Genomic DNA, 16,082 nt, shown 5'->3' on the forward strand with positions numbered 1-16,082 from the left:
CTACACTATTGTTACCGGATGCTCACTGGGACTGCTGTCGGATATCCCATTGTTGCTGTGTGCCAAGGAGATTCTTAGCCTTTGAATCTGCAGGTCTGGCCCCTTCATGTGTTCCAGCAGGTCATACATGGGGTGGATGTTGGGGTGAGGTGGACTCAGAGCCCCGGATCAGGTCCCCTCCCATGTCATCATGGCAGGGCCCACTCTCCCGTTCTCACATCATCAGGTAAGTTATTTTCTTAATTAGTAATTAAGGGAGAGGGTCCAGCCCATTGTGGATGGTGCTATCCCTGGGCCTGTGGGCGTGGCTTCTATAAGAAAGCTGGCTGAACAAGCCATGTGAAGCAAGCTAGTAAGCAGCACTTCTCTGTGGCCTCGGCATCAGCTCCTGCCTCCAGGTTCCTGCCCTGTTTGAGTTCCTGTCCCGATTTCTTTGATGAAGAAGCATAACCTGAATAAACCCTTTCTTCCACAGCGTGCTTTTTTGTCATATTGTTTTCACCACAGCCACAGAAACCCTAAGACAAGATATAAGTCCAGTGCTGTAATGTTTCAGGTTTGAGTGTTTTTGAGAGTGTGTGTGCCCACGTCACAGCACATGTATGGAGGTCAAATGTTGGAAGGACCCTGCTGTTTGAGGTTGCAGTGCTCCTGGTCTAGAGAGCCATTCTGAGCTTGGTGTTAGGTGCAGGACTCCCTCTCCCTAGCAGGGCCTCCAGTTCTCTGTCTGACTCTACCAGGAGAGTCTTCAGACATGGATGCCGCTAACCACACTTGATATATGGCCCTCGACACAGCTCCCTGCTAGCTCTCTCCACTCTGTGCGCCTGGGATAATTAGGTACTGTGTTTCTGTTCATATGAAAGGAGCGTGTTGCCAAATGTAAAGCAAGCATCCTTAAAGTGCATGGTTTCAGTAACTTGTGACAACCTATCCTGGAAGCCCCCCACCCACTCCCCAAGGGCTACATAACCTTTGTTCTCCCTGAGTAATGTTGAACTAGTTCCTGGGGTGGTTCCCAGAGTGGTTGATCTCCATGGTGCTTATGGCCTTCCAAGCCCTGCGCCTCGTCTTCTCTTGCCTCAGTGGGCTGGTGGCCATCAGCCTCGCAGGGAAGAGGAGAACCAGTCAAAGAACATTCGCAGTCCTTTCTTCCCACTGTGTGGGTCTGGAGACTGAACTCAGGTGTTCAGGGTTGGTGGCAGGTGTCTTTACTTGCTGAGCCACTTACTGGCCCTAGTTTTTGTTTTACCTCCAGAATGTTTTAATTACTCATTAATGTAATTTGCCATCTAGTCACCTGAATAAGTAAATAATCTATATTGGTTACTTTTCTGTTGCTATGATTAAGACAACATGACCAAGGCAACTTATTAAAAAAAGAATTTGGGGCTGTGGAGGTGGCTCAGTGGTTAAGAGAACTGGCTGCTCCTCCAGAGGGCATGGGTTCAATTCCCAGCTGTAACTTCAGCTCCAGGAATTCTGACACCTTCACACAGATACACATCCAGGCAAAACACCAATGTACATACAAGAAAACAACAACAACAACAACAACAAAAAGCGGCTTGTTGGGCAGTGGTGGTACATGCCAATAATCTCAGCACTTGGGATGCAGAGGCAGGTGAGTTCGAGGCCAGCCTGGTCTACAGAGAGTTCCAGGACAACCAGGGTTACACAAAGAAACCCTGTCTTGAAAAAACACTTCAGAGGGGTATAGTTCTCGATGGTGGAGCAGAGGTAGCAGGCAGCAGACTTCGGAGACAGTGTCTGAACACTCACATCTTAACTACAGGCAGGGGGTGGAGAGCACACTAGGAGTGACTTGAATCTTTTGAAACCTCAATGCTCACCCCCCAGTGACACACCTCCCAATCCTTCCCAGATAGTTCCACGAACCAGGGACCAGGTATTCAGACATGAGCCTATGGCGCCATTTTCATTTAATCAATCACACAATCAAAAGAAACACCACTGCTAGAACATTAGGTTAAATAATCTTTAAAGCAGAAATAATTAAAAAAATCACATTCTGTACAGACAGGTAAAAGGAAACAAATGTACAAAGTGTTTATGATTTACTCTGTCATTGAAAAAAGTACCACCAACTACTATGAAAGAGGCCAGTTTAAAAGAGAACCAATAAGTAGAAAAAAACTTCATAAAAATACATCCATCTACAAAGAGAACTTGGTGTCTTCCCACCCTTTGGTTCTGTATACTCATACACAGCACATTGTTTCCTTGTACAAATGCATCCCTGTTTATTCAGCCTCCCATTTATATGCTTTTCTGTCTACTTCAGTGCTAGATTCACGTAGCCTCAGGCAGGCGAGGACCCCTCAGTAATCTACAGCAGAATCTAATTTTACTATAACCAGTTGTGCAATGATTTGATTTAAGAAGGCACCATGGGCCTCATTTTTATCAGCCCTCAGAGCGGGATCCAACGCTCTTAGAGGCCAGGACTCCTCTGACCCTAGTTTATTTCTAATTCTGGCTCTCCTTATTCTAATTCTACAAAGTAATTAGTATTTGTGTGTGTTTGGGGATTGAACACAGAGTCCTTTATAAACCAGATAAGCATTCACCACCTCCAGCCTCCAAAGTAATTACACCATTCTCCAGTATCTTAGTGCTCAATTTTAACCTGCCCACATCATTTCATTGCAGCGGCACAGTTTAACCATTTTGTTTTTTAATACCAAAGGCCTTTTTCTTTCTACTACTTGAAAACACTATAAAAGGATGATAGAGTAAATAGACTGTAGAATTATGCTGTCACTTGAAAGTGACTCATATTTAAATGAAGTTGTAGTAACTTTATTTTGAATATTTTTAGTAAAAAAGATGACTGGACCATTAAAGTAGTCATTACTAAAGTGAGCACAGTAAGGGTTCAAAATCCAGCACCACTATACTGTGTGTTTTAATGTAACAAATTTAAGTGTCTCTCATCTGTGCAAACTACATTATATCTGGGCTGTGACTAAGTGGTAATGGAACATAGGAACATAGGAAGTCAATATGCAAAAGGTTATTAGCAAGAACCTTAGCTACAATACATTTAAACCTTAATTTTGCTCTTCTAGAGAAATGCTGAAAGCCTCAGTTTAAGATAAGACTTGTGAGCTGATTCATAGTACATATTCTTTGAAAAGAACGATGCTGAAAATCATTAGTTACATTTACTAAGCAAAGTCGATTATTACTATTTGTGTCTGATGATGTTAGAAATAATATGATGTGACGTACAATTTTTTTTCTATTAAAACTGAACAAGCTATTAAGATGGTTTAAGGTATCACACACGGCCTTTCCTTTACTCTTTTAAAGAAAGAGGAATTGTGAAAGGAAGCACCAAAAACAATCAGGGCAGTGAAACTCAATCACCAGTAAGGTAAGTGTAAACCTCAGTTCTTTGTCTAGGCCACACTCTGCAAAGTCACACTGCTGAGTAATCTTCCGGCTACTTTTCTGTTTGTTTTAAGTTTTACAAGACAGGGTCTCGCTATGAAATCCTGGCTGGTCGCCAGATGAGCCGATGGACCTGGCTGGCCTTAGTCTTGAAGTTGTAGTCTTACTACTGTCTTCCATCTGCTCCTCAATATGGGGACTTGACGTTTGCACCATCATGTGCAAATGATGATTTTGACAAATCTTTTTTCATGTCTTGACTTTTCATGTATTGTCTTTCATGACAGCCCTGATAACAGGTTTAGACACAATCATATGCAAACAAGTGAAATTTAAATGAAATAGTCCTTTTTTGATAGTTTGCTGGTGTTTGATGGTAACACCAAAGTGAATAACACTATGAAATCAGCAGACACAGACAAGCTTATGGCTCATTCCCTCTAGTTAGAGTGGTAGTGTTGTTTTAGTTTATTGATAAGATGGTCTTCATAAAGTGCAGTGAATAAATAAGATAGCAAGATGAAAAAGCGTGTGTGACTTATATACAGTTCTAAGGTAAAGATAAATTACTGATTATATTTCTTAGAGTATTTTAACTCAGTGAAAGCTGTTGAATTCAGTAATTAAAAGCTCGTTAGCTTGGGTAAAATAATGACATTTAGACCAACCTAGCATTAAGAAACATACTATTGTAAAACTTAATTATATATCACAAGGGTAGATATAAGCGACACATATGTGCTACAGACTAAACCCAGATATAGTCAGATGCTGAGCATTATTCCTGGCTTCAAAATAGGACGTATCTGTCTCGTTGTCTGGTTGGGGTACGAAAGGCATAGTTTGATGCTGTACATTTTCCCAGTCTACTTCACTGAAGAGAGGATGACGCTTCAGCTCTAGAAGGGGAAATATGTGAACACCAAAAACAGGATATTACGGTACCATTACTTAAGCTCTGCTTTCAGGAATTAAAAAGAGAATATCTTCTATTATCTTGCCTTACTTTACTGTACCACACTCAATGGTATTTGTTTACCATGTGTTTCCCTATTAACCTGCACACTTCACATGGTGCTGTTTTGCATATCACCTGGCATGTTACATTTTGGTTGTGAGCCGAGCCTTTAACAACCAAGCCATCTCTTCAGCCCTCACCTGGTATATTACAGGTGCCTGCTTTACATTGGCCAAGTGAGTGGAAGAATTGATCTTGGAGAAGTGGCCCTTTCTTGAGGCCAGCATCTTCTCGCACCTTCCCTCCCTTGGAGATGGTTTGGCTTCTTCCTGCCTCTGGAGCTCATGGCTGATGCTCTAACTCTCATTCCACCTCCTGTCGCATCAGGGCAGTCTTTCAGCCCTATCTATTGCCCAGCATAACATAAACATGAAGTTCACCTTTCTCTATTTGCTTCCTGTACTTTATCTTCATGAATGAGGATTCAGATATATTGATGATGATTTGCTGTATATTTAACCTATTGCCCTTTTGTTTTGATCTTTTTGTTCATGTGTTTGAGATAAGGTTTCACACTGTGGTCCAGGCTGGCCTGGAACTTACCATGAACCCCAAGTGGACCATTTTTACAATCCCCTTCAACAGCCTCTTAAGTGCTGGCTTTCCAGGCGTGTAGCACCCTGCCTGGCTTGGTTCTGGTCTTATATGGCATTTCCCACACATTCTCGTCATGACTCTTTGACTTACTTGATTTCACTGGCTGCATCGTTACGATGTAGTAGCTAACACTACGGGTCCATCATGAATCTTCTCATTAAGCACTCCTCTGTTTTTTGTTTTATTTTGAGACAGTGTCTATGTAGCCCTGGCTGTCCTGGAATAGGTTTCTATGTGGATCATGTTGGCTTCAAACTACCTGCCTCTGCCTCCTTAGTGCTGGGATTATGTGTGCCATCAGGTAGTTTTACTACTTCTATCTACTAAAATAAAAACATGCTCACTTGTTGGACTGTTCTGTGTTATTTAGTTGCTACTGTTTCTTCTTTGCAGCTCTGGTGATTGAAACCAGGGGCTGGCACATGCTGTGCACATGTCACTGTGAGGCTCCATCTCCAGCCAACTCCTCCTCACTTAATTTATTTTTGGGACAGGCTTTTTTTTTTTTTTTTTTTTTTAACCTGTGGAGCCCAGGCTGGCTTTGAATTCATGGCAATTCTTATGTCTCAGGCTCCTAAGGGCTGGGATCATAGTTATGAGCCACCATACCCAGTTTTCAATCCTTTACTTTTTAAAGCAGCAACATAAATTCAGTAAATAAAGAAGTGGCAAGGCAGTAAGTAAATACAACCAAAAGTATCTACTTTAAGAAGAATATTGGGAGATGACATGCTTAATATTGATTTAGGAAATTTATAAGCCTATAAATTGTTATTCCTCTAAACTAGAAGATACAACATAATATTGTTTCTAGTATCTCATGGAGAGTTACAAAATTCAGTGTGTGAGTTGTAAGTACACTGTGCTGGGTTTGAAGATGAAATAAAGACAAATACACAACTGTATAGCTATGATTTGACCACTGCGCAGCCAGATTACTGTACTAGAACCTGAAGGCACAGTTACTATGGGGAACCAAGCAAGTGTAAAGTAGTTGACTGACAAACCCTTACCTTTCATTCCAGCTCTCTTTGTGTCATCAATGGTTAAGAGTATGTCCATTGCACCTTGGGCGTTATCAGATAACTTTTCTTCACCTTCTGGCCAAGGGATGTCTACAAACACAAATACACAAGCAAAGTTGTCTGACTTTATTTACCTTGAGGAGCCACACTGGGGTGTGTCTTACTTTCTGTAAACCTTGGAGAAGTGGACACCCATATTGTCAGTAGCTTACTTCCTTGAGTGCCTTTTTTTCCTTAGACCACTCTGACCCCACGCTTAACACTATGTTAGAATGCCTTTTTAAACATGATTTTAAATCATTCTCAACTAATAGAGATAAATGAATTTTTTTGTCCTATGGGTGAAATTAAGGGTCTCATGTATGCTAGACAAGTACTCTACCACCGATATACATCCTCCAACCCGGAATCTATCTTAATTAAAAAAAAAAATCACCTCTTTTTAAAATATTCTGGAATACTTGTTGTGGAGTTTCATCATTGAAAGGGGGGATTCCTGTTAGGAATTCAAACAAGCAAACTCCAAGTGCCCACCAGTCTACTGCAGGACCTGGAATTTAAGACGAGAAGAGTTGAATTTGCAAGCATTTTATACAGACATTTTACAACAGAAACATCAGTATACTGATGCTTGAGCCATCAGTGCCTTCTTGCTTTGGGCTTTCTTCTGTTTCTGCACACATTACCTTCTGTTGTGCAGTGGGTTAACCATTGCCTTAGCTTTCAGGAGGCTTCAAGTAGCAGCTGCCACAGATACTTAAAGACATTGCAAAGCTACTTTTTGATTGATTAGTAGCTTCTGATATTTTGAGTATTTTATGAATTCTAAATCTTAAATTAAGTTCTTAAATCTTTAACCTAAAGAATGTTTTCTGAAATAGACTTTTTAATTTTAAGTTGAGAAATGACTACATAACTAGGTGGTAGTGGCACAAGCCTTTAATCCCAGCACACAGAAGGCAGAGGATGGTGGATCTCTGAGTTTGAAGCCAGCCTGGTCTCCAGAGAGAGTTCCAGGACACCCAGGGCTACACAGAGAAACCATGTCTCAAAAAACAAAACAAAACAAACAAACAAACAAACAAAGACATTTAAATGATAGTATTACTTTACTTGTTTTACCCAACGTATGTCAGCAATATTTATACTAACTGAAGGAAAGCCTGGGAACCATGAATGCCCTAAGTCATAATGGTTTACTATGTGTTTTGCTGATGCAAAAATAGAGGAGGGTAATAGGGTGGAAGAAGGAAGGAGGGTGGGAATGGGAGGATACAAGTGAGAGGAAAACAATCTGGATATAATCTGAATAAATTATAATAAATTAAAATGTAAAAATACTGTTCTTATATCAAAGGGAGTAAGAGCTATTCTGTTGCCAAAGTTGAATGACCACACCTCAGGCTTAGATTAAGTGTGTCCTGACAGACATGTTCTAGACCTGAGGACATGGCTCAGTGGTCAGGAGGACCTGGGTTCCATTCTCAGCCCCCACATGACAGCTCACAACCACCTGTAACTCCAGCTCCAGGATAATTCAGTACCTCCTTGTGGCCTCAGTAGGCACCAGGCATGGACATATACATGCATGCAGGCACAAAGTACACATAAATAAAGTAAAATCTCAAACAGGAAAGGCATGCTCCACTATATTAACTACAAAGCAAAGAAAGTCATAAGTCAGACACTGGCCGAATACACCAATGGTGCCCATAGGCAGGTCATAGAAAAGCAGGAAAAACTCAGTGATCTGGTCATTCCCAGATGCTATCTGATGACATTCTTAAGCCTTTGGGTTGGTGGAAGCTAATGGGTTGCCAAACATGCACATTTGCTTTTGTTATTTGCTTTAAAAAAATTTATTTTCGGCTGGGCTGGTGGCGCACATCTTTAATCCCAGCATTTAGGAGGCAGAGGCAGGTGGATCACCGTGAGTTTGAGGCCAGCCTGGTCTACAAAGTGACTATAGGACAGCCAAGGCCACACAGAGAAACCCTGTCTCAAGTGCCCCCATTAAGATGGTAGGTAAAGTATATAGCTAAGCTTTTACAGTGCTTGTCTTTCTTGTATGACGCTTTAGGTTTAAGTCTCAGCTCTCTAGATCTGGAAACAGAAGGATTACAAGTTCAGCTATGTGATGGGTTCAAGGCCAGCCTGAGCTACGTGAAGTCCTGTTTTGAAATAATAACACTATGGCCTGAAGAAGTAAACGCAGTAGCTAAGAGAGCAATCAATTTAATTGACCAGGTAACTGGATATTTGGTGTTCAATGGCCAGCGGGTGGCCTGGATTCCAAGTCTGGTGGGCTGGTCCAGGCGCTGTTTGCTTCCAGAGAACAGATGGACCTTGAGGTGAAAGGCTCCAAAGTCCTGTTTCTCACTCAAGGGAGGCTCAGAGCGCTCAGGCACTAGGCAGGCCAGGTTCCTGAGCTTACTGGGGGAGGTGCTACTGTTTAGCTCTTTTAAATGAGATTGCTGGTAGCAGACAAGTGGAGACGTTCGTTAATGCTCTTATATAAGTGTTTCTTTTTTCTCTTTTTAGCCTTCAGAATTAACATTTGAAAATGCCAGATTCAAATCCTTCAGAAGTCTGAGAACTAATATTTTTTATTTTTATTTTATTTTTATTTTTATTTTTTATTAATTTATTCTTGTTACATCTCAATGGTTATCCCCTCCCTTGTATCCTCCCATTCTTCCCTCCCTCCCATTTTCCCCTTACTCCCCTCCCCTATGACTGTTCCTGAGGGGGATTACCTCCCCCTCTATATGTTCATAGGGTATCAAGTCTCCTCTTGGTAACCTGCTGTCCTTCCTCTGAGTGCCATCAGGTCTCCCCCTCCAGGGGACATGGTCAAAGGTGAGGCACCAGAGTATGTGAGAAAGTAATATCCCACTCTCCACTCTACTGTGGAGAGTGTTCTGTCCATTGTCTAGATCTGGGTAGGGGTTTAAGGTTTACCGCCTGTATTGTCCTTGGCTGGTGCCTTAGTTTGAGCGGGACCCCTGTGCCCAAATCTGCCTATCATAATGTTCTACTTGTAGGCTTCTAGGATCCTCTGGGTCCTTCTACTTTGCCTTTCTCCCATGATTCTCTCATCTAGAATCCCACTAGAATGTCCTCCCCTCTGTCTCAGTTTCCTGGTAAGTGAAGGCTTTCGTGGGACATGCCCCTTGGGCTAATATGCAGATATAAGTGAGTATATACCATTTGAGTCTTTCTGCTTCTGGGTTAACTCACTCATTATGATCATTTCTAGCTCAATCCATTTATCCACAAATTTCGGGAAGTCCTTGTTTTTAATAGCTGAATAGTATTCCATAGTGTATATGTACCACAGTTTCTTTATCCATTCTTCTATTGAGGGACACTTCGGCTGTTTCCATGTTCTGGCTATTATGAATAAAGCTGCTATGAACATAGTTGAGCAAATTTTCTTGTTGTGTGCTGGAGCATCTTCTGGATATATTCCAAGGAGTGGAATAGCTGGGTCTTGAGGAAGCCCTATTCCCATTTTTCTGAGATAGCACCAGATAGATTTCCAAAGTGGTTGTACTAGTTTGCATTCCCACCAGCGATGAAGGAGTGTTCCTCTCTCCCCACATCCTCGCCAGCATGTGGTGTCGCTTGAATTTTTGATCTTAGCCATTCTGATGGGTGTAAGATGGAATCTCAGAGTTGTTTGATACCCTATGAGCATATACAGGGGGAGGTAATCTCCCTCAGGAACAGTCATAGGGGAAGGGAATAAGGGGAAAATGGGATGGAGGGAAGAATGGGAGGATACAAGGGATGGGATAACCATTGAGATGTAACAAGAATAAATTAGTAAAAAAAAAAAAACTGAGGCAGCAACTTGTTACAGTTCTGGTTAACACAGGACCTATACCATGTAAACCCCAACTTTATGCACAAAATCAAACCCTTCTGGCATCGCAATAGCCTCAGGTTAAAACGAGTGCTTAGAAAGATTTGAGGCATTTCCCTGATGATTAAGGAGGTTGAGCATTTCTTTAAGTGTTTCTCAGCCATTTGATATTCCTCTGTTGAGAATTCTCTGTTTAGTTCCATGCCCCATTTCTCGATTGGGTTATTTGGTTTGGTGGTATTTAATTTCTTGAGTTCTTTATATATTTTGGATATTAGACCTTTGTCAGACGTAGGGTTGGTGAAGATCTTTTCCCAGTCTGTAGACTGTCGCTTTGTTCTCTTTACAGTGTCTCCTGCCTTACAGAAGCTTCTCAGCCTCATGAGGTCCCATTTATTAATTGTTGACATTAATGCCTGGGCTGTTGGTGGAGAACTAATATTTTATTATCTATAATTTTGTTGGCCCTGATTGAGATAAAGTCTTTGTATACCAGTTTTCAAAATTCTATCCTAAATTCTGAAGTTAATTCTCAAATGTTTGTATTTTAGCTAGGTCTAGCTAATGACCCAGTGAGACAAAGGGTGAGGGAAACGCACACAGGCAATAACCTCTATATATTACTGCCACTGTTACATTTAAAAACGATCCTAAAATACTTATACTTACATATAAATATATTACATTTTAAAATATTTATACATTATTGGTCCATGAAGAGTAACAATTTCAGTTCAAATCAAGTTAAAAATGAAGTGGCCAGATGTTTGTTATCCCATTATTTTCAAGAATTTTAAGGGCAGACAGTTTTTCCTCATGTTTGTTACAGAGAAAATGACAGAGTGTTTATAACGCAAAAAAAAAAAAAAAAAAAAACCCCAAAACAAAACAAAACAAAAACAAAAACAAAAAATTCTCAAATAAGTAGGCTCAGCAGTATATTGGTAAAAGCAGTTGGCATGCACGTTTGACAACCTGAAGTCCCTGGGACCCACGTAAAAGTGGAGGGAGAGAGAACCAACTCCACGAAGTTGTTCTCTGATCTCCACATGCATTCTGTATGTCGTTCATACCACACATACATGGGGAAAAAAAAATCAAATTCTCCCAAAGGCCTTGGAGAAACAAGAGCAAACCAAACCTAGAAGCAATTGGTAGAATTAATAAGGTCAGGGCAGAGCTCAATGAAATAGAAAATAAAAAACAAAATAAAACAAAAAAACCCCCAAAGAATCAATGAAGTAGAGATGGTTTTTAAAAGGATAAACAAGATAAACTTGTAGCCAAATTAATTAAAAGACCCAAATGAATAAAATTAGAGAAATGAGACATTAAAACAAACACCCATGAAATCCAGAAAATCCTAAGGACGTATTTTAAATGCAGGTATCCTACCATCTACTGAGAGTAAAGCTAGGCTGTTGGGTACCCCAGGTGGCTGGGTTTCAGCAAGGCAGGTGAGATGCAGTTACAGGCTGCAGGCTCCGGGACATTCTAGCTCTGGGCAGGCGCAGGCCAGTGACCTGCTGAGAACAGCTTTGGTTACGGCAGTCACCAGGGTATTATATCAGGTAGGAGTGGGCACTTCATGGCTTTCAAAGGCATTAAAAGTAACTCAACATAATTTGGCTCTGGACTGCAACATTTTTGTTTGCCTGTTTGTTTTTTGAGTCAGGGTTTCTTTGTGTAGCCTTGGCTATTCTGGACTCACTTTGTTGACCAGGCTAGTCTCGAACTCACAGTGATCTGCCTGCCTCTGCCTTCCTTAGTGCTGGGTTTACAGGTCTGTGCCACCATGCTCAGCTAGTCTGGAACATTTTACCTATAATCAGGAAGCTCAGTTACTTGGCCTTGTGGTGTTGGGCTGGGGAGATGGCTCAGTGCATTGTAAGTGCTTGTCAGGTGCTGTACATGTAATCCTACCATTCTGGAGGCAGAGGCAGGAGGATCTCTGTGAGTTCAAGGCCTGTTGGGGAGTATAGAAGAGTTCCAGACCAGCCAGGTTGTTGTCAAGTGCTGCGAACAGAAAGGTAGTTCAGTAAAATGGGCCAAGAAGCACATAGATTGAGCTACACAGCTGTACAAGGGGCAAGGAAAACAGAAGGCAGGCAAGGCAGCTGATGAAGAGCCTGGCAGTCCTACCTATAGGATGAGCCCACAGATCCTGCAAGCCTTCAGTCCAGCTGGGGCTCAAGGGACATACTCTGATGCAGTTAATGAGAGAGAAGAGAAGTCTGTCTCCTGCTGTGTAAGACTGAGTTGCATGGAGGCCCAATATCTGGAAATAAAATGTAGAGTCAACCTGCCACAGCCACAGGCACAGGACTGTGAGGGAGGTGTGGGAAGTGATGTGGACAGAGGACGGCTAGATGACCTGAAGAAAAGTTTAGGTGGCAGTAGACTCACGCTGGGCAGAAGCTGGGGGCAGACCCTTCCCCTCATAACTTTGGATCCTGATACCCTCAGCCTCGGTTAATTGTAGAGGACACAGAAAGAACCACTTTAATACTCTTCTTTTCAATAGCGAACCTTGAGCCTTTATTAATTTATTTTGCTCTATGTGTGTGTGCCGCATGCATGTGTGGTATATGTGTGTGTTATATATGTCATTCATCTTTGCATATGAATGTGGAGAAAGAACCTTAACATTAGGTGTGGTTTGACTAAGCATGGCCCTCACAGATTTATATATTTGAATGCTTAATTATTAGGGCCTGACATTACTTGAGAAGGATTGGAAGGACTAGGAGACGTGGCCTTATTGGAGGACCAGGAGGCGTGGCCTTATTGGAGGACTAGGAGGCGTGGCCTTATTGGAGGACTAGGAGGCGTGGCCTTATTGGAGGACTAGGAGGCGTGGCCTTATTGGAGGACTAGGAGGCGTGGCCTTATTGGAGGACTAGGAGGCGTGGCCTTATTGGAGGAAGTGCATCACTGGGGTGGGCTTAGAGGTTTCAAAAGCTCAGGCCAGGCCCAGGCTCATCCTTTGCTAGGACGATCAGGGTACTAATAACCTCTCCGGTACTGCTCTAGCAGCTGCCCGCCTGCTACCATGTTCCCAGCCATGCTGAGAATGGATTAAGCCTCTGAAACTGTAAGCAAGCCTCCAATTAAAAGCTTCCTTTTATGAGAGTTGCCTTAGTCACAACATGTCTTTATACAATCGAACAGTAAGTAACTAAGGCATCAAGTATCTTCCTTTATTGGTCTCCACCTTGTTTTGGGATACAGGATTTCTTACTGAATTGGAAGCTCAAAATGTGCCCTTTGAAATATATACACTGTAGAGGAATTTTAATCCAGCAACATGGCTGCTCCGATCACATCTAAAAACTTTCTAGTTTGGTGTACACACCTTTAATCCCTCTGGCTGGAATCCTTTAGTACACTTTTAATCCCAAACAATAACATCTAACTGAAGGGCAGACAAAGTGACAAATCAGAGAAAGATTTGACAGAATGTGCCAGAGATATGACATGCCCAATTCTCAGGAGAAAAGGTATTTAAGAGGAGTACCGGGAGAAAGAATCAGCTTGTTTATGAGCCCAGGGCAGTGATCTGGGAGTCAGGGCAGTGAGTCAGGGCAGTGATCTGGGAGTCAGGGCAGTGAGTCAGTGCAGTGAGCTAGGAGTCAGGGCAGTGAGCTGGGAGTCAGTGCAGTGAGTCAGGGCAGTGAGCTGGGAGTCAGTGCAGTGAGCTGGAAGTCAGGGCAGTGAGCTGGGAGTCAGTGCAGTGAGTCAGGGCAGTGAGCTGGGAGTCAAGGCAGTGAGCTGGGAGTCAAGGCAGTGAGTCAGTGTAGTGAGCTGGGAGTCAGGGCAGTGAGTCAGGGCAGTGAGCTGGGAGTCAAGGCAGTGAGCTGGGAGTCAAGGCAGTGAGCTGGGAGTCAGTGCAGTGAGTCAGTGTAGTGAGCTGGGAGTCAGGGCAGTGAGTCAGGGCAGTGAGCTGGGAGTCAAGGCAGTGAGCTGGGAGTCAAGGCAGTGAGCTGGGAGTCAGTGCAGTGAGTCAGTGTAGTGAGCTGGGAGTCAGGGCAGTGAGTCAGGGCAGTGAGCTGGGAGTCAAGGCAGTGAGCTGGGAGTCAAGGCAGTGAGCTGGGAGTCAGGGCAGTGAGTCAGTGTAGTGAGCTGGGAGTCAGGGCAGTGAGTCAGTGCAGTGAGCTGGGAGTCAGGGCAGTGAGTCAGGGCAGTGAGCTGGGAGTCAGGGCAGTGAGCTGGGAGTCAGGGCAGTGAGCTGGGAGTCAGGGCAGTGAGCTGGGAGTCAGGGCAGTGAGCTGGGAGTCAGGGCAGTGAGTCAGTGCAGTGAGCTGGGAGTCAGGGCAGTGAGTCAGGGCAGTGAGCTGGGAGTCAGGGCAGTGGAGCTGTGTTCATTCCTGAGTTCATGCACCTCAGTGCAGGTGAGCAGAGGCCGCTGAAGCCAGAGAATGAGAAGGGGCCAGAAGATTAGGACAAATTGCCAGAGTCAGTCTAAGGCCAAGCAGAGCAATTCACTGAGAAAATGAATTCTCTAAGCCAGATTGAATCAGTCAGCTTGGAGAGGAATATGAAAAACAAAACAAAACAAAACAAAAACAGCTGAGGTGAACCAGCCAGCCAGAATTCAGAAAGAGCTAGAAAGGATGAGCTTATTCATCAGTAAGCCTCTGAGATGACAATTATATCTGACGAATAAAAGTTACATTTAAAAATATACATTCACACAGTAAATTAATAAATAAATGTAAAGTACACAACACACACACACACACATACACACACACACACACACACACACACAAACACACAACTTGAAAGCAGAAGTGAGACTATCTGAGTAGAGGAAGATGTCCAGTGAGAAGGGGCATCAATATCAGGCAAGTACAGTGATACATACATAAATAAAATGTCATAATGAAACTCAATACTTTGTATGCCAACAAAAATTAATAAAAGGAATTAATACATAAGTGAAAAATTATGACATGTCAAAATAATGAAGCCACATGATGACAGAGATGTAGGGAAAGCAGCACATATAAAGAGATAGAAACAGAAAAATAAAAGATGGCCTGGAAATTACTGTAAGCTTTCAGATCTCGGAAGGATCCTCCCTCAGGTTTCAGAAGTCCCTACTCTAGCCTTCAGATTTCAGGTCCGTGAAGCATACGTTTTGAGCCACTTGATTTGTAGTATTTTGTGGTATCAGTTCTGGCGGATAAATACAGTTCACCTTAGAATGTAAAAGAACTTTTTTGAAAGAGAAAAGAAGGAGAAGCTGAGTTCAAGGACAGGCTGGTCTACAAAGTAAGACACTGTCTCAAACAGACGCCCACAGTGTGGGTGTGCTGGGAGCCGGACCATGTGGCTTCCAGGGCTTGACCACAGATCAAGGAAATTTAAAACACTTTCACATAAAGAGATAATGCAGCCACTGAGAAAAATGTGAGACCTGCTGGGCGTGGTGGCGCACACCTTTAATCCCAGCTCTCAGGAGGCAGAGGCAGGCGGATCACTGTGAGGTCAAGGCCAGGCTGGTCTACAAAGGCAGACCAGGACAACCAAGGCTACACAGAGAAACCCTGTCTTGAAAAACCAAAAACCAAAACCAAAACCAACAACAAAAAAGTGAGACCCAAGGCACATACTGTATACCTTACCGTGGGCTGTCCCCAGTAAAAGCTCAGGTGCCAGGTAATCTGGAGTTCCTAGAATTCGTCCATCATCCACTGGGGCTGCCCCTCTTCTCACACTCTTTGGAGTTCTGTATGACGTTCCCAATTTGACCTGATTTGGAGTCTGCTAATTCAAGAAGAGTTCAAGAGACAACAAATATGTTATTGCTTTTAAATGAACAAAAGCATTGAGGCAACAAGAAAAAGTCCCTTGCTCAGGGATTTAAAGACAGGCACATGCTAGTTATAATTATAAAAAGGTCCTGATAGGTAATAAAATGCAACAACTCACATAACATCAATTATTTCAGTAAGATATCACTATAAAAGAAAAAGATTAAAAATGCCCAAGAACAAAATTTTCTTTTGAGATAGTTTTACTATACAATCCACATTGACCTCAGACCCACGATCTGCTGCCTTAGCGTCTCAAGGGTTAAGATTACAGGTTTATAAGATGGTAGTCCTCCTCAGCAAATACCTGGACAGCCTAGATCAGAACAGATAAGAAT

General features: G+C 42.7%; 1 protein-coding gene across 3 annotated transcripts in view; it reads right to left on the reverse strand.

Moving 5' to 3' along the window:
• Nucleotides 1-1,985: 1,985 nt before the first annotated feature.
• Nucleotides 1,986-16,082, reverse strand: part of MASTL (microtubule associated serine/threonine kinase like) — a 40,242-nt gene continuing 26,145 nt past the window's right edge. For 2 of the 3 annotated variants that reach the window (XM_084781944.1, XM_084781946.1), the window contains exons 9-12: nt 15,556-15,697; nt 6,494-6,607; nt 6,046-6,147; nt 1,986-4,316 (exon numbers count right to left, since the gene is read on the reverse strand). In XM_084781944.1, the coding sequence (XP_084638070.1) occupies nt 4,159-4,316; nt 6,046-6,147; nt 6,494-6,607; nt 15,556-15,697 (516 nt within the window). In that variant the 3' untranslated portion in view covers nt 1,986-4,158. The remainder of the gene's footprint in view (nt 4,317-6,045; nt 6,148-6,493; nt 6,608-15,555; nt 15,698-16,082) is intronic. The other variant, XM_084781945.1, reaches the window with a different exon arrangement.

The sequence above is a fragment of the Acomys minous genome (assembly GCF_964271855.1).
Source record: "Acomys minous genome assembly, chromosome: 5".
NCBI classification, from domain to species: domain Eukaryota; kingdom Metazoa; phylum Chordata; class Mammalia; order Rodentia; family Muridae; genus Acomys; species Acomys minous.